The sequence below is a fragment of the Lathamus discolor genome, chromosome 1 (genome assembly GCF_037157495.1).
Source record: "Lathamus discolor isolate bLatDis1 chromosome 1, bLatDis1.hap1, whole genome shotgun sequence".
NCBI lineage: Eukaryota > Metazoa > Chordata > Aves > Psittaciformes > Psittacidae > Lathamus > Lathamus discolor.
This window is the reverse complement of record NC_088884.1, coordinates 36,658,008-36,676,010: the sequence shown is the minus strand read 5'-3', so window position 1 is coordinate 36,676,010 and position 18,003 is coordinate 36,658,008. Positions and strand designations below refer to the sequence as shown.

Below are 18,003 nucleotides of genomic sequence, written 5' to 3'. Positions count from 1 at the left end.
GGCTCTCCTTGCAGATCCCCTTTGCAGAGGGGTCTGCAGCTCACAAGAGAAGAGCAGAGCAATTTGTGTATGTATGATTTTCTCTCATCATCTTCTCCTGGGTGCTAGCAGGTGAGATGAAGCATATCCATGGGTGAGAGCAAACTCTGCCACTTCTCTCCCTCTCCCCTGGCTGCAAAATGAATGTATCTGATAATCTCCTTTAGCCTCTCTCCCCATTTCCTGTAAACCCCCATCTCACACCGTGGGCAGAAAGAAGGCTGCTCTTTCTGCCTCCTCAGAGAGAAGAATCAGAAGCTGGCAATTCCTCATTCCCTGCCTAGAGTAAAGCAGTGGAGTGCCACATACCCCTGTCTGGTGGGGAAAGCTGTGGATGGAGAAACACATCCCATTATGTGCGAGACGAATAAATTGCTCTGGTTAATTTAGTGTGGTTCTACTCTGCTCTTCCTGCCACAGCAGGCTGCTGTCATCACCATCCCCTAATCTAATTTCTTGGAGAGAAATGAGGCTGAGTGAAAGTGAGTGGCACACACAAACATGGTGAGCTGGGAGCAGGATGTCATTACTCTACACTCCTTATGTGTCTTCTGGCCAATGTGTATTTCAGCAACAAGTTGTAAGGTCCATCTAGCTCTATCAACAATCCATATTAGGAACCACTGTCTCCCTTCCAGAGTCAGCTGTTTCCAAATGATCTCCTGCTTCTGTTATTTTTAACATTAGACCTTTTCTAATGGAATATTGGTTTAAAGACTGGCTGTAAAGGAGGGCTGGAAAACTAAAATAGCATAAGGCCTCATTAGCAGCTGAAATCTGGTCCAATTCCTTTCAGGTAGTCAGGCAAAGCCTTGGATGGGAAATGCCTCCTCAGCCCTGGCTGTACCAACCCTGTCTGAAATAATAATCTGAATTTATAGGCTGCCTTTGATGTGCGCAGAGGGGATTCATCAGGTGTAAAGAGGTAGCTACAATGTAGATGCCTGCATCTGAGTGGAGGTCTGAGGTCAGAGAAGAGATGCAGATATCTTAGACTGAAACTTACTGAATTCTGAAGCAGTCATCTAAAGTAAGTCATAGAATCATAGAACTGTTTGGGTTGGGAAAGACCTTTAAGAGTCCAACCGTTCCCCCAGCACTGCCAAATCCACCAATAAACCATGTCCCCAAGCACCCCATCTCTATGTCTTTTAAATACCTCTTGGGATGGTGACTCTGCCACTTCCCTGGGCAGCATGTGCTTGACAACCCTTGCAGTGAACACGTTTTTCCTAATATCCAATCTAAACCTTCCCTGGTGCAGGTTGAGGCCATTTCCTCCACTCTTATTGCTTGTTACTTGGGAGAAAAGTCAGGTGAATTGTTTCTGAAGGGTGCCTATTTCTTTCCAGTGGTTATACAGGGAAGCTGCACTAATTAGCCCTGATATAGGACTGTCTATCAGGTGAACATCTCAGGTTTGGTGTGGTCAGTTCCATTTCAAGACATCTGCCTCAGACCTGGAGTACTGCTGGTGCATGAAGAGCCACATTTCTTCAGGTTAAAAGGGGTGATGACGCACATAAGCTTTTCACTCTGTGTTTCAGTGCTGGTCTCTTATTTAAGGCCACTTTGTGTAACTGTGGTAACCTGGCATAATCTCTGGCCTCGGTACTGAGAGTCCTGAGCCCCCATGGCTCTCGCGCTGACTCCATCCTAGCCAGCACGTATGAACACATGCCAGACATTGCTGAACACAGGCATTCCTTTGTGGGAATACTGCAGGGCCATAGATACAAACTCTGCCCCACAGTGTATTTGAGTATTGAGGATTTATTTCACATTTTTTTCCATGCTTTTCTGAAAGAAAAGCCTTTCCACGTGAGAGCTGTTCTGATTTAGTGTGACGACTTCTGCGGTGAGTTGTCACTATTCAGCTGGTGGAGTTACCCTGAGAACACATATATCCATTCCTGGGAAAAGATCCACCAGCAAAGTGAATTTTATTTGCTAAGCTTGTTCATATAAATTAACAGCATGACAAACACCCAGAAGAGAAAGAGATGAGCCCCATGCTGGTGGTTCCCTAGCTAAGGATTGCTAATCCCACAAGGCCATTGTTTGAGGATGAGAATTCACTGCAAAGCAGGGCCAACTTTGCTTTCCATGAACAAACAGCATGTCTATGCTCTGGTCCTCTCTCACCTCAAAGATTTACATGCAGGGAGTAACTTTGTCTTCCTTCTCCTGGATGTGTGAATCAGAGCAAAACGCTTCCCTCCCTGCCAGAAGTATAACAACCCTTATCTGAACCCTTCTGACCTCCTTGCTGTTTGTTTCTCCACACTTTACTTAGGTTCTTGTCCTTTACCAGTACAGTTTTGCTGTCCTCTTTTGGTCTCAAAACACCTCTGTAAAACCAACCGATCAAGCAATCCCTCCTTCCTTCATCCCTGTCCTGTGCTTCTCCTGGGCATTAGCTGTTTCTCGGCAGATGCTGATGAACCTGTTCCACCAACAACCAAGCACCCAGGGCTTTAGAAAGCCATATGCAGAAGCTAGTTGTAAGATGAGAACGAACATCACTCCCATCCAGTTGCCAGACATCCCACCACTCCTGCAAGACACAGGGCACTCCTCTTGCTTTCATGTATTGCTCTAAAGCAATGTAAATGCATATTAGCAGAGTCTTGTAAAATGACATTGCACGACAACAGCCACGGGGGCTGCACGAGCAGTTCTGATTGCTTCCTACATTGCTGCACGAGCAGTTCTGATTGCTTCCTACATTCCTGTTGTTCTCAGCTTCCAGAGGAGCATTAGATGTCAACCTGAAGTTAGAGAGGCTTCTGTTAGCTGTGCAAGGGCAGAAGCAATTTCTTCTGAACTCATGCTAAGAACATCCTAATAGAATCCTCCTTCTTTGACACAGCACTGTGAAATTTTTGGTCTTTGAAGTAAAGACACTAGACATCAATGTACAACCCCAAGGAAATGTGTGTCAAAAGACAAAGCTTCAACAGTACTACAGAGATTTAAGTAAGGGAGGAGATTTCCTTAAAGCCTGCGAAACTTCCTCTTTGAAGCATGATTTTTCCAAGAAGCCTTTACTTAAAAAAACATGCTTCCCTTTAGATGTACTTCTGGAGCAACCTGAAAACTGTGGCATCTTTGGTGGGCATGCTGCCCATCAACATTGCTGCAGGCATGGTAAGGGCAAAAACACTTTGATGGTCACATAAAAGGTGAAAATGGTCCTTCTGTAGCATCTCCTCTTCACAAGCTGCAATTTATTGTTCTTGCCTGAAGCTTCATGTCTCCAGTCATTACCCAGTGTGGTTGAATTGTACATTTACTTCAACTAGAGGGAAAAACCCACGATTACTAAACCCTGATACAGTAAACAGATTTCTCTGTAATGAACATCTGGCACATCCAGTCACTTGTGTTACTATCTCACCAATTAGGACCCCCAGCACCAACTTCATCTTTGTCAGCTGTGATGCTTGAAAGAGGTAATGCAAGAAAGGTATCTGCAAACACAGGCAAGCCTTTAGCAATGATATAATAGGTGTCATGGGCACCCAGCACATTTGTAATGAGGTATGGTACAGCATTAGTTATCTCTGCTTTCCACCTCATGGCAGCAGGGAAGAGGAAACATTCTGTTTATGGTATGCATGTGGACTGCATAATTGGGTCTCTTCACAACTTTTCCTTCAGCCCCTGCTTTAGCTGCCAAGCCAGAACCAAAACTGCTGGGTAACAGATAAGAGGGGCCTTTCCAACTTCAGCCAGCTGTCTGTAATTGCTTTCTTCTCCACTTTCTTCCCCACTGGCAGATCTGGGGATGGACATGGGAACTCTTTACATGCTGGGAAACTTTTTCAACTTCTTGCCAGCGTCTGACATCAACAGGGGAAATACACAGTAGAAAAGCCGTGGTAAGTTAATGCCCATTCGTGATGCTTAAGGCATCTGGCCTTCCCATCCAATTCGGTTTGTAACTCAGTGTAACAATCCACTCATTACTACCACAAATAAGAGCATAATCCCATAATCAGTCTGTTTTTACACACTGACCTTTCAGATGCCGAATACTGACTTTTCCCTTATGGATTTCCCTGTGGATTGCAATTCCGGAACAGGAGAGGTCACTCATTTACTGTTTTATGGATCTGTAGTCCTAATGGACTGTCTCTTGGCTAAGATCCTGAGAGAACTTGTCTCCACTGTGCTGCCAACTCTCATAAAACAATACAGATGGCAATATTTATTCTTGTTGAGTGGTCTTTAAAATGAACACGAGAGTGGCTCAGTAGCACCAGCTTTTACTTGTTCAGCACCCCTAAAATCTGCATTTGGCTCTTCCTCACTCAGAGGTTTTCCTGCTTTTCATGGGATCCCTGCCCTTGCATGGAAAACTTGATCCCTAGGCAGGATGCTTGATAACAGAGCTACGTGTTCTTATGTCCTTAATGAGTTAGTTAGGGTTTTTCTCTTTCAAATTTGCCTAAAATTCTTTTGCACCAGCAGTTTTGTGTAGTTCTAAGCACAGGTGAATCTGGGTTGTATACACTGGAAATGTTCAGTGCATCTCTCTCTGCGTCTACCCTTATGGTTTGAAGAACCCGAAATGTAGACTAAGAGCTGTTCTCCTGGGAGGGAGCAGGCCAGTCCTGCAGTCATGAGGCTTTGTGCACCCTTGATTTATCCTAAGATACCTCCACCACCAAATATGTGGACATAACAGAACAAAGAGTCTCTTCTCTTGAGAGACCTCCCTTGTAATTGAAGTTAAATGAATGACAATCACTACACGGGGAAAAAAAACTTCACTTGGGGGAAGAAACTCAAAACTAGGTCTTCATTTTTTGTGGGTAGGATGGAATGAATGAGAGTGATGTCAGATGTAATATAACACTGGGGTGGAAAAGCTAACTGGAAAAGACACAGTAACACTGCACTGGCTACTTCTAGACATGAGCTTTCCATTAAAAGTAAGTCAAAGCCCTCAACTTAATTCTGTACGTATGCCATCCTAACCCGCAGCCTCTCTCTGGGTGTTTTAAAACTGCAGCAGCACATTTGTCTTCTAAGAATATATCTCCCTTGGAGGCAAAAATGCTTGGAGTATGCAAGAGCAGCTTCTAGCGGATTTCAAATACTAAACAGTTCCTTGGAAAATTCCCACATGGAGAGAAATTCCCCCACACTGCCATGACCTTCATTAAAACCTTTGTAGTCCTATCTGTGAATATGTTCTATGCCCATGCAGAAGCCAACTGGTTGCCATAAATGCCATCATTTGCTATTTGCAGGTAATTCATTATGTGGTTGAGTCCAGGAGGCAAATATGACAGAGCTATACTGCGATTAATTTGGTTGCTGTCATAACCCACACCCTGGGCACAATCTACAGGAGATGGATGGCTCACTGCAAGGAAGTGTTTAAGAGGTCTTTGTTCTGCAGCCCTACACAGCTTGGACATTCCAGCAGTTCAAACCCCACAAATAAAATGTAAACACATGATGTCTGATCTTGCCCACATACAAGGTTTCTCTGTGGGCAACGATGGGTGTGTAGTAGTCACGTAGTAGTGTGGCTGCTACTTATTCACACTTGTGTGAGAAGAATTGTCAAAGCCAAAGAGCTCAAATGAAACCACTTCAGAAGTGTTTGTTTGTTCACGGGTCTTTCTGCAGCATGAGAAACCAACAGCCTCATTTCCTGCCCTCTAGGGAGCAGGTTATCCATAGCTGCATCTCATGGGAAGGGCTTGCACTTACCTGACACAAAAGTACAAAACAACTGGTCCCGACTTCTTGGGGAAGTCATGTTCCAGCACCCGGCGGTCCAGCTGGAGCCAGTTCAAGTGTCCCCTGGCAAGAGAACAGACAGCATTGAGCCCAGCACCAAGGAGGTTTCTCACTACTCATAGCAATGAGGTCTGAGGTGTTACAAAAGATGAACTGGAGTGCATGCTATTTGCCCTTGGCTATTGCCTGGTATTTGAAAACCATACAGCAAATGTTTGAGGAGTGGAGGCGATATCATCCTGGCAACATTTCAGGCTGGGAATCGAACTGCTAAAGTTCAATCTGTCAGGGTGAAAGCGCTGAGCAGGCAGGACAGCCCAAAATGTTATGAGCTTCACCTTTTTATTACAACCCCCCGGAGCACTCGTATCATTAAAAGTCTGTCAAGATTTTCATTAGAAACCCTTGTTGCTGAGAGTTTTCTCAACCCCTGCAATATTTCACTCAAGGCTAAACCTGACTCTACAGCCCCAGACAGTTTATTTACCACCCACAAGCCTGCAATAGCCTCTCTAGCTTTGCCCAGCCTTCGTTTTCCCTCCTTCAGAGAGCTCCTGAAAAACAGCTGCTCCATGAAGCGTTCCAGCTCCAATTACCACATGCTGCTTTTCTCTTGCCTAGATGGTACCTGTCGCTATTATTTTCTCCTATAATTTATCCATACGTGCCTTGCTGCTGGAAGCTTTGCTGGGCAGAAGCTCTGTTCTTTGTCACGCTCCCCACGCTGCAGAGCTCTGGGTGTGCGTGAGAGGTATGTTATAAATACCATTATTTGTATTACAGGGCATCTCACGCCCCAGCTGAGATAAAGGCCCTGTTAAATTAGGCACTGTGGAAATACATAGGGTAAAATTCAGGCCCCACTGAAGCTGATAGGAATTTTGCCATTGCCTTTGGTGGTGCTGGGGCTGCATCCTGTGAGCATTTTGCTATTGATTTCAGTCAGACCAGATTTCACCCAGAGGGAGAGGCAGCCCTTGCCTTCAGTGTTCTGCTGTCTAGACAAGTGAGGGGAGAGAGAACTGAAATGATTTTGGGGAGAATCTTGCAGCAAATAAAGCAGGAAATGGAACTCAGATATCCTGAGCTCTATTCCAGCACCTATTCCCCAGCTAATCCTCAAAAATAATTCTTTATTCCACTAAAAAAAAAAAAAAAAAGTGGAAAAAAGGCTTGTTTCTTAAAAAAAAAAAAAAGCATTAAATTAACTTCTAGAGTTGCCACAAGCCTTAGCAATGTACCCTGTCAGCAAAAACACTCAGCTTTCGCAAGGGTGTGGCCATTATTCCTTAGCGGTGCTTGTGTTTTTGACACCTTTGGAAAGTAAGAAAGAACCTCTATTCAGCAATGCAACTGGATTTGTAGCTCCCCTACCCCATCTTCTCTGGAAAAATAAAGGGGAAAACAGCAGTTTAAGGAGACTTTGAATCACCTGAATTTCTGTACAGCTGCCCTGGCTTATGACGATGCAGAAAAGGATGGGCAGCTCACGGACCCTCCAGCCCTTCCAAACCAAACCTTCCTATGATTCTATGATTCAGTCATTCAAAATTACTTGTGAGCCCCACTGACCACTCCAGTGAGTTCAGAATCATCAGGCATTTAAGTTACATGGAAGCTATCTCATCTCAGATTTTACCGTATAGATGTCAGATGTTCCATTTAAGCAGCCTTTGCATCAATTTTACAAGAGTACCAAGTCTCAGCTAGGTACAAGTGATACATGTGGAGTTTAGGACTTTTCAAGCTCATCCTGGACATCTGTAGGTGTACAAAAAGGATCAAAGCCTTTTTTATCCCCTGCTCTAGACGCCTGTGTGTTTCTTTCCAAGATATTTTAACTTTTCATCTGTTTTTTCTCTAGATACATTTTTGAAGTAGTAATTTCATCTATCTATCTCTCTTGCAGTGTATGGCCTGAGGGCAAGTCTGGGACAGTGCTGTGCAGTGATACTGCCCAAGATCAGATGTAAGGGTGGCTGTGTTAACTGTAATGGGTGTATGGGCTAACTGGTTGTGTTCTGGACGTGCAGCATGATGGGGTCTCCTTCAGTCATTTCTGCTGCTGGGATGCAGTCACCCAGCTCCAGTGTGGGATCTTTGCATCGTGCCCTGTTCACCATAGATGAGGCTTGGTTTTTAGAAGACATATGCTCCAGGCTGTTAGAAAATAAGCCCCACTGAAAGATCCTCAACCTCAGCACCCAAAGATTAGAAATGTCTGTATTCCCCACTGCATTGCCCTTCTTGAAATCTCTCCTTTTTCCTAATTCTTTTTTTGTCCTTCAGTGCTGTTCTATTTCTTTTAACAGGACTCAGGAAGTCTGAAATGAACTGTGAAAGCCAAAGTACGCATGGGGATTGAAACTAGACGTGCTCACCCATTCCTAGCCAACATACAAAATAAGCATTTAACTATATAGGCCAAGGTACAAAGCACTGTCAGAGCAAGGAAAAGCCACACTAAGCCTGACATCCTATCCTGAACCTGTCCAGCTGCATTTATATCACCAAAATAGCAGCCACTAGCAGCTGATGGCATTACACACCGGTTCCCCCCAAGAGTGGTTTGTTGACAATGGACCTACTGTCTACCTCTATGTTTATTCAACAGCAATGTCTGGGTTTCCCTACCAGATACAGCAAAGGGTTGAGAAGCCACTTTGCACAGCACAATAATTCACTTCAGGGTATTTCTTATTTTGAAAATACTTGCTCTTTTCATTCTCCCTGCATTTGAACTTGAGAAACTGGTTGATATAATCAGTAAAGAAGGAATATATGCATACACATATGCATACCAGGTTACACATTTATGTTGCACACATACACGGTTGCGTGTACTGAATAACACAGTTAATTGGCACCGAGTTCTGGGGTTGAAGAGTTTCATTACTCTCATCTGCGTGGAGCTTAAATCTAAAGCTCCTTCAGAGGAGGAAGGTCACTTAAATCACTGCCAGGAGCAAACTGCTCACTGTACTCAATTACCACTTACAATCTTTCATCACTGAGGGCTTCTGCACTGCAGAGTGTCACCTAACTCCTTGTTTCCAAGCCTGCATGTGTGGTATGTAGAGAGCAGCAGCAGCGAGCAGTTGCTGGCATCTGCCTGTGAATGTGGTCTATCAGGGAGCCAAACTCCAATGCCATTACACCACAGAATGCTTTGCTCTGGAAGCTGTCTTTCTGTCTTCAGAACTATTCATGGAGCACAATCCCATGTAAGACAAGGAAAATTATGGGCATATAACCCGAGGCATGTAGTAATCCTAACAGTTTTCATGGACCAATTTAGGCAGCTTGTACTAAACCATTCATACATGCTTATGTCTAGCTGGATTTCCTTCACGGTTCAATTTAGAGACACAAAGCTTTTGTTTCATTATCACCATCGATTTGTTCATTTGGGCCTTTATATCAGTGTATTCACAAATAGTGGTGCAAAGAGTTTTGGGTGACTGCAGAGAGTTTGAACTGGAAGCCAGATCATTTTTCTCTGTTGGTTGTACTCATGCTGGCTGTTAAACTGGTGTGTAGATAGCAAATACATAATTGCTTTTAGAAGAAGAAACTGCATCGATTTAGGTTACAGACTGAGGGTGGGTTTTTGTGCCCGGGGTTCGTGTTGTCGATTACATGCAGTAGTTCAGTTTTCTTTCATCAGGGCTTTCAGTAAAAGGTGGTACATCGATAAATCCTTTGCCTCCAGGTGGTTCTTTACTGTTGAGTGTCCAGTTTTCTGAAAAGTGGATCCACATTGATCTGTGTTTTAAAGGTATTTGGACCAATAAACCGACTCACACCCCTTCAGTCTCGAACTCATGTTGAGTTGAATGGACATTAAGAAAGACCCATTCACATAATAGAAACCATATAAACAACTTTTCATTTCCATCAATCACAACAGAAACTAAAAACCCTTTAAACTCACAGATTTTCTCATTTAAGGTCTTAATCCTTTAACAGAAACACTTTTGAAGGGGCTGCAAAGCTCAAGGAGCCATGAATTTAACTGTACAGCTTTTGCAAAATGGGGGACTTGGTGACAAAGGAACTGGTCTAATGCCAGAGCAGGATGATATTCTGAGAGCTGCACCCTCCATTGGGCTGGCTGTTCAACCAGGACATGGACACCTGGTCCCTTGTTTTGGCTCTGCCACATGGCTGCAGTGTGGAAACAGGCTTCCCCCCAGTTCCCAGATATGAAGGAGTATTCCAGGGAAGAGTGGTACGCTGCTCTTCCCTTGCCATCCCCTTGGCCATAGATCTTGGGCTGAGCAAGGGCACTCTCTGTCGTTACCTTGTTACATTAGTACAGTTTCTAGCACAAGTGTAACACAAAAAGTGTGGCCTCAATGCCTTGCAGTTTTGCCCTATATGTTAGCTAGCTGAAGAAGATGCTCTGCAGGTTCTCCTCTGGCAAGGGAGCCAAAAGCTGACCCACGGAGAGGTGGAGCTGTGGGATGCAAAAGTTGGGAGTTCTTCGTGGAGCAGGTGACTCACATCTAAGGACAAATAAAGGACATGGAAAACCTGCCTGTGGCCCAGACTGGCAGCATTACCCTTCTGCAGTGAATAGAAGGGGAATGCTGACCACTTGCCCTCCGTAATGCTGGAAGAGCTGATGCCAAAGGAAAGGGCAGTTAGTGGAGATTCATAGATTCTAGCTACAACTGTCTGAAAGAAGGATGGAGACAGGAGGTGGCTGGTCTCTTCTCCCAAGAAACAAGTGATAAGACAAGAGGAAATGGCTTCAAGCTGTGCCAGGGGAAATTTAGACTGGATATTAGTGAAAATGTCTTCATTGTGTGGCCAGTCAGTCATTGGAACAGCCTGGCCAGGAAAGTGGTGGAATCACCATCCCTGGAAGTGTTCACAAACTGTGTAGATGAGGCCTTTAGTGACATGGCTTAGCAGCGGATTCGGCAGTCCTGGGGGAATGGTTGGACTTGATGATCTTACAGGTCTTTTCCAACCTAGCTGATTTTGTGTTTCTATGATTCTACAAATAGCTGAACTGAAAAAAGCCACCCTTTCCCCATTCTTTTCCAGTCTTAATCAAGCAGCACATAGCTCTTCTGGCTTTATGTGAAGCTTGGCCCCACGTGCTGTACAGGGACACCCTTTTGACCTGTGCTCTCTGCAGTTAATGGCTCACACCATAAAGTGTTCCTATGATCATTAAAATAGGAGGCGGTATTCTCTCCTCCATAATAGTCCGACAATCTAATTTTAGTCACGCTGAATGCAGTAATGACCTTATATTATCACAAGAAACTATTAAGTTGCCAACGCAAAGGTTGTTCTCATTGATTTTCTTCTTAGGTTGTCATGATACAGCACAACTAATGAATGGAAATCCCCAGTCCAAATAATTTCTAAATAAATTACTCTCTCAAAGCTTTTACTCTTAAATAGAAAAATTGATTTAATACTTCAGTGGCTTTTCTTCTTCCTAAACTTGCAATTTAGCCAACCCCAGACTACATTTATGAACTGGGCTTGTTCTGGTTTAGCTGGTTACGTGTTCCCTTCAAGGAAGCCACACAGAAACTCAGCAAAGGGTGAAGAAAAGGAAATCCCTGAGGGCCTGTACCACAGAATTAAAGGGTTTCTTTTTGTGTCTGTATCAGCTGTAGGGCTGTGTTAGGTGCTCTGCAAACACACATTAGGAGGCTGTTTTTCCCACTTTTTGAAGAAAGGGGTTTTTGTTTAAACTTCCATTTCACATTGCAGGCTAAGTTCACAGACAGCCCATTTAATTTTCTGACGGTGACATGGGACACCCATTTCCAAGTCCACACCCCTCTCCCCCGCCCCAGTATATGTTTTTGGCTGTGTTCAGTCAAATAAAACAGTCACTGCTTGTGCCAACTCTATTCAAAGCTTTTTATAACTGAAGAGGAAATATTTTTGTCAATGATATTTTCACAGCACTGAAGGAGCCTCAGTGCAAAAGTCAGGCTCACTATGGGACAGCAGAAGGGCTGCAGACCAAGCTTTGTATCTGCTAGACCTTACTGGCATGTTTTTGGGTTGCATTTACTAGATTTAATGAGGCCATCCCCAAATCTTTCATCTGGGCTGACTGAGCATCTCCTAAAATGCAGCCTGCTACATCTTGACTGCAGGGCAAGAAGGTGAGCAAGTGAGTAGATGCCATCACCTCACCCTTTGTGACAGTGTGTACCCATCTGCATCTGCTGCACATCTCTTGAGCAGAGCCTTGACAGCCCCTGTCAGCTTCCCGTGCTTCCTCCCATCACTAACCCAGATCTTTGCTCATGCTGCTCCATGCTAAACCTGGAATCCCAGGGGAGGGTGGGCTCTCTCTAATTGCTGACACCTCCTCATTAGCTTCCCTTGCACTCCCAGGGGAGCCCTGTGCCCACTCAGCAGAGCTGAGAGCTGGGGCTGGCTCAGCTGCTGTCTGCTTGCAGTCTGACGTGTGTTTCTTGTTTTGAACCTGTGCTGTTAGGACTGTTAAGGGAACATTTTAATCTCTTATCCTGCTTTAGCTTCCCTGCATGGCTCTCCTGCACCCCTCAGACAGCATCCACTGAGTAACTTGGCTCTCTCCAATCAGAAATAACACTTTGGTGAGGAACCATTTCCTCCTCCTGCTTTTATCAATAGCCACTGCCTCCTGCTGTTCCTTTTGTAAGGACCAGCCCTATTAATCTGAGTTGGGCTGGAGATCTCCTACAAGGCTGAGCTGCTCATGTCAGTGAGATGGGATGGATTCTGGGATCTCCTCTGTTTTGGGTCCTGCTTCTGTGTGTGCCTGATGGCAAGAGCTTCTCCATCCTGGGAGCTGTGTCCTGAGATGCCCTTAGGCTGCCCAAGTCAGGCACTTGCCAAAGGAACTGGCTTTGAGGGGCAGTTGCTGACGAGATGAATGTGGATATGTTTGTGCGATTATCCAACAGCCTCTGACTACCTGGATCATTATTCCAGTGGGAGAATGGAGCAGGCTCATGACAGCAATATTGCTGACTCAGCTGTTCTGGGAACACAGCATTGGCTTGAAAATCTTTTTTTTTTTTTTTAAAGCAATGTAGGTGCAGGAAGCCTCTTTCTGATTAATATATCAAAACTGCCTTATTGCACACCAAGGTGGAGCATGGTGTGTACACAAACAAGACATAGTCCATATGCCCAGGACAGTCTAACTACAAAGAAAACCCAGGCAGCTGGAAAAAAAGCACTGAGAGGTCACAGTCTGGTACTAATGATGGCATTTGGCAGCCTTTCAATGTTTCTTCAGTGCTAATTTTATACTTGCCTTTTAAAGAGGGGCTAGAAATGGCCTGTCTCAATACAAAACCTCAGGTTTTGTGGTAACACTAGAACTCTGGGAGCTGGGGCACAAGGCGAACAACCGGCATTGCCTGGGGTGACTGCAGTGTCAGGGTCTCATCCTTGAGTTCAGCTCAGCCGTAAGGCTGTTGTGGGATTCCTGGTAAGGTCAGATCCTTCCCACATGGATATTTTATGTTTAAAAATGCTTGTCATTCACATTAATTTGGCAATCCCTTCCTTTCCCACACTTTCTTCTTTCCCTTTGAAAAGAAACTTTAATCCGAGACCTAAAACATCAGAAATAACAGAGCAATTCTGTGAGATTGGTTCTGGGTTTTGTTCTTCCCTTGAAATAATCTAGCATTACTTTTAAGGGTGCTTCAGTGAATAAACTGAGTAACACTTTAATTGAACAGTTCCGTCGGTCTGGTAATGATTTTGTATAGTGAGTGGATCTTAAACCCATGAGAGCTCAAGCTAACATTTCGTCAATGCCACATGACACCAGCTCTTTGAACATCGGATTAGGAAGGGATTGGTACCGTCTCTGTACACCTCCGGCCATGCTTAACTAGCTATGAGAGGCTTCCAGCCTTCTGAAGAAGAGGCAATACAGGACAGACTCCCTAGACCTTGGTTTAGGACGCAGATCTACACTGGTCATTTTGATTAGGACAAAACCGCCAAGATTTTTCCAATGACCCAGGAGTTGTCTCTTGGGTCTTTAATTTCTCGCACTTACGTTTCATCTGTGAATGCAATTCCAAAGTACTCCTTCTCCTTCAGGTTGAAATGAGATGCCACCAAATCAAGCAACTCCTTGGCCAAAAGCTTTGGCTGGAAAACAAGAATGAAAGGAAGTGATTAATGAGGAGAACTCAGATAGAACTGCGCTGTGCTTCTGGAGGGAAACACTATCTTTGAAGGTACCCCACTGCTATTGCTTTTATGTTCCTGCTGGTGTTAAGCTGAAGCTGCAAGCAACATTAACTCCTCAAAATGAGCAGTAGTTTTCCTCCTAGGAAATACTAAAAACCTGCTTAATGTTTCTGCAAACAGATGAGCTACCGCCTGCCAGTGCTCAGGCCTACCATGACCAGCTCCCTCATGCCTCTCTGATAATTTTAGTTGTTAAAGCTTTTTATCAAGGACCTCTGCAAACACATTTCAGACACCCACTCTCACACACGCAGCGCAGATACACGGTCATAACACTAAGAAAATACATAGTGCCAAAAGATAGGATGTGACAGGACCAAATGAGAAGTAAATGACAGAACAAAATAGTTTCCCATTCAGTATTGCTTGTCATTTAGAGATAAGGTTATATCCTCAAATTTAGGCACTTGGAAAGGAGGAAAGTAACACACAAAATACTGTTTCTAAGAGCATGAAAGCTCTTACAAGCTCAGGGAAACTATTCACTCCATATGGAGACTGCATTACTACCTTTTCTGCAAAACCTTATTTGACTTTAAAGTCTAATGTTTCCTTCTTCCTCTATGAATTTCTACCAGCTCTGCTGAGCTCCTGCGTTTCCCTCTGGACTACTGAAGTCTTGACCACAACAAAGCTCTTGTTCTGACCTTTACTGGTAGGAAACAGGGGTACAAAAGATCCAGGTATATGCAGCCCATGATGCCCCAGCAACACTGACACACCTGGGGTCAGAGATCCCAGCAATGTCCTTGTGCAGTTGCCAGCGCTGTCCAGACTGCTCCTTTGTGCACCCAATGCAAGAATGGTTTCTAGGTCACACCAGGAAAGAAAGAAGCATTAGCTGTGCCTAAATGCAGCACTAGGTTAAAGCAGCCCCCAAAGAGGAGATAAGTTGCTGTGTAGGAGGAGCAGCTTGGTGGATAACAAAAAGGTGGGATGCAACTAGCTTCATTTTAATCCCCAAATCAGACTTCTCAGGCACAACCATTGGTGTCTCTGCTATGTCTACACTACCTGCTGCAGTGTCTTTCAAGGGCTTCTGAAATAGCTCATGAAGTGTGCTCAGAGCTGAGTAGATCAGGCATGGGGCCACGGTCATGTCCTTTGTCCCCTTGAGTCCCTTCAGGGACCCAAGCAAAGACTACACCAGCTACACCAATGTCTTTGGAGACTCCTCAGATGTTTCACCCATGGGGTGCCCTGGGGTAACTCAGTTACTTGAGAAATGAGAAATAGTGCTGCCAAGGAAGGAAGCGAGCCATCAGCCAGCCTTGTTTGTGAATGCTCCATCCCTGGTGGTGTTCAAGGCCAGGTTGGACAGAGCCTTGGGTGACATGGTCTAGGGTGAGGTGGCCCTGCCCATGGCAGAGGGGTTGGAACTTGAGTGATCTTAATGTTCTTTCCAGCCCAGACCATTCTATGGTTCTATGAGTCTATGATTCAGCCACCTTCCTCACTTCTTTCTTATTTCTGATGAGTGAGACCTGACTGTTGGTGGTCAGCATGGCAATGGCTTTCCTGGACAGTGGTGGCTGCTTCTCTGCCAGTACAACCTCTTCCTGCCAATGGGGCTTGGCAGAGGCACGATCTCCGCTGCATTTCCCCACTGGCCCTGCCATGGCTCTTCCTCCAAAGTAGCAGATAAGGCAGGATAACTCTTTGCCTTGCAAGATAAGGGAAAAGAACAATACAGCACTGGAGCAGTGCCAGGTTAGTTACTGGACCAGAGCCCACCAGCAGTGAAGTTAAGCCCCACTAGTCCCCTCCAAGATTACTTTCTGCTCTTCTCTTAAGCTCTGCAAGGTCACTGTCCTTTCATTTCCTGTGTCCTCCCAGCACAGATGGGCAACCTGAGTCTCAGAAGGGAGAGAAAGAAGGTGTCTTCTTCAGGTAGTGAAGACTCCTCAAAACAGGCCTGCACAGCAGGGATGAGGGCAGGAAAACCCTGCCAGGCACAAACTGAGCTGCAGCCAGTCCGCCATGTCTCAGGGGAGACCCGCGTGCTCGCTGTTAACAGTTAATCTGCTTGCTGTTCGGGATGGGAACGGCTGAGCAATGACCTCCTTTCATGTGAGCCACACCGACAAAGAGCTCATTAGCAATGCCTGTGGCAAGTTGTTTTAATTCATTATTAATTCCTGGACTTCCTTTTCCAGAGGGATATTAATTTTGCATTAATAAAACTTCCATCACAGACACATTGGAGAAGATGGGGACTGCTCTCTGAGAGCTGGGAAATCGATAGAAAGTGGACCCAGGATCTTCTACATCCAATATAAGTGGTCAGCAAGATAGCTGTGAATCCCACAGCCACAGGGATAACCAGGAATAACAAATGTCATTCAGACCAGAGACTGAACTGTGTCCTCAGTGCTTCAGAACTGGACTGTGGTGCACTGTGTGCTGCCTGGGCAGCTGCTGATACCCCTCTTTGGACTTGCAAACATGACACTTTCCATAAAAACTTAGTACCTCAATAGTGGGTCAGTGGATCCACCTGCCAGCCATGATGGCATCAGTGCATCATTCAGTGGATTCCTGGTCATCTGTGAAGCGTGCAACTCCTCTGTGAAGCCAAACCTGACTTGGGGGCACTCTACGGTTTCTCCTTTGCCTCTTGGAGAGGCAGAAGTGCAGATATGGACTTATTAGGGCTACCTCCTTACTGTCAGAATGACCCGGACACCTTTCACTGTGCCCTGGGCCATGTTTGAGAGGCTTGTTTGAAATGCTGCACAATGCAAAGTACTTCTGCCTCAGAAGCGAGGATCATAGCAATCACATGGTCAGGGCTCTTCTGCAACCCCAGCTCCTGCAGCCTTGAAGCAGTTAATTCATCCTCTCCCTCCTCTCCTAAACAACTTGATTCTGTTCAAATAATGACTTAGAGGAAAGGGAGAGCTTTATTAGTGGTGTTGGGATGTGGCAGGGAAAGAGCTGAGCATCACTAGTGGATCTGACTTGAACTCACACCAGGAAAACTTACAAAAAGGAACCAAAGGCAGTGCAAGAAGGCACATATGGTATCACAGCTGGATGACACTCCCAGCACTGTCTTCCTGCATTGCCCCATTGATCAAAGAACCCCATACTCTGGCTGCAGGTACAGGCTGTGCTAGAGAGAACCACACCAAGAAAACTTGAGTGTGTGCAGTGCCCAACCTCTGTCTTTATCTCCTTGGCTCTATTTTAAGGAGCATTCAGCGCCGACAGATTAACCACAGGGGATGAGTCTCTGTTCCTTGTGCTGTGCTTATCTCTGCAGAGACACTCCAAACGGGTGCACCCTATATGGGTGTCTATTCCTAATTAAACATGAAGGCAACTTCCCTGAATAATGCCAGAGCACAGCAAACACTAACATCAAGTAGGGAAGAGGAGATGGAGTCTGCATGAGGGAGGAGTGACACCGATTCAGTGTCAAAACCCTCTGAGTATTGCAGCTCTTCCGTGTATTTATCGGATGAGCTCTCAGATGCATGAGCCCTCTAACATGGACCCACTGAGGGAGCAGGCTGGGATCTGCTCATGGGAGATCTCCCCAGTGCTACACAGAGGAAAAGGAGAAGGTGAGATGCAGGTGATGCAGAGCAAGGTGGTGCTACACAAGGTAACATGCAAACCCCATTTTGATGCCTCCTAACACCAGCCATGGTCATTGTCACACAAGTTTAATGATCATACTGATATGTTATGGGCATGTATTGGCCATAGGATGGGAGAAGGAGGAAGAGGGATTCTGAGGAGAAGAATCTCTTGTAGTCTGGAGAAAGCTGGACTCCAAGCTGTGTGGTGTGGTTGGCACACCTGAGGGATGGGATGCCATTAAGATGGATTTGGACAAGTTTGAGAAGTGATGCCGTGTGAACATCATGAGGTTCAACAAGGCCAGGCGCAAGGTCCTGCACCTGGATTGGAACAACCCCTGGTGTCAATACAGGCTGGGAGGGTGAAGGGATC

At 45.3% G+C, this 18,003-nt stretch overlaps 1 protein-coding gene across 7 annotated transcripts in view; it reads right to left on the bottom strand.

The window, feature by feature from the left end:
• Positions 1 to 18,003, bottom strand: part of FRMD4A (FERM domain containing 4A) — a 287,437-nt gene that overhangs the window by 90,689 nt on the left and 178,745 nt on the right. For all 7 annotated transcript variants that reach the window (XM_065667663.1, XM_065667642.1, XM_065667653.1 and 4 more), the window contains exons 3-4: positions 13,847 to 13,941; positions 5,770 to 5,862 (exon numbers count right to left, since the gene is read on the bottom strand). In XM_065667663.1, coding sequence (XP_065523735.1) covers positions 5,770 to 5,862; positions 13,847 to 13,941 — 188 coding nt within the window. The remainder of the gene's footprint in view (positions 1 to 5,769; positions 5,863 to 13,846; positions 13,942 to 18,003) is intronic.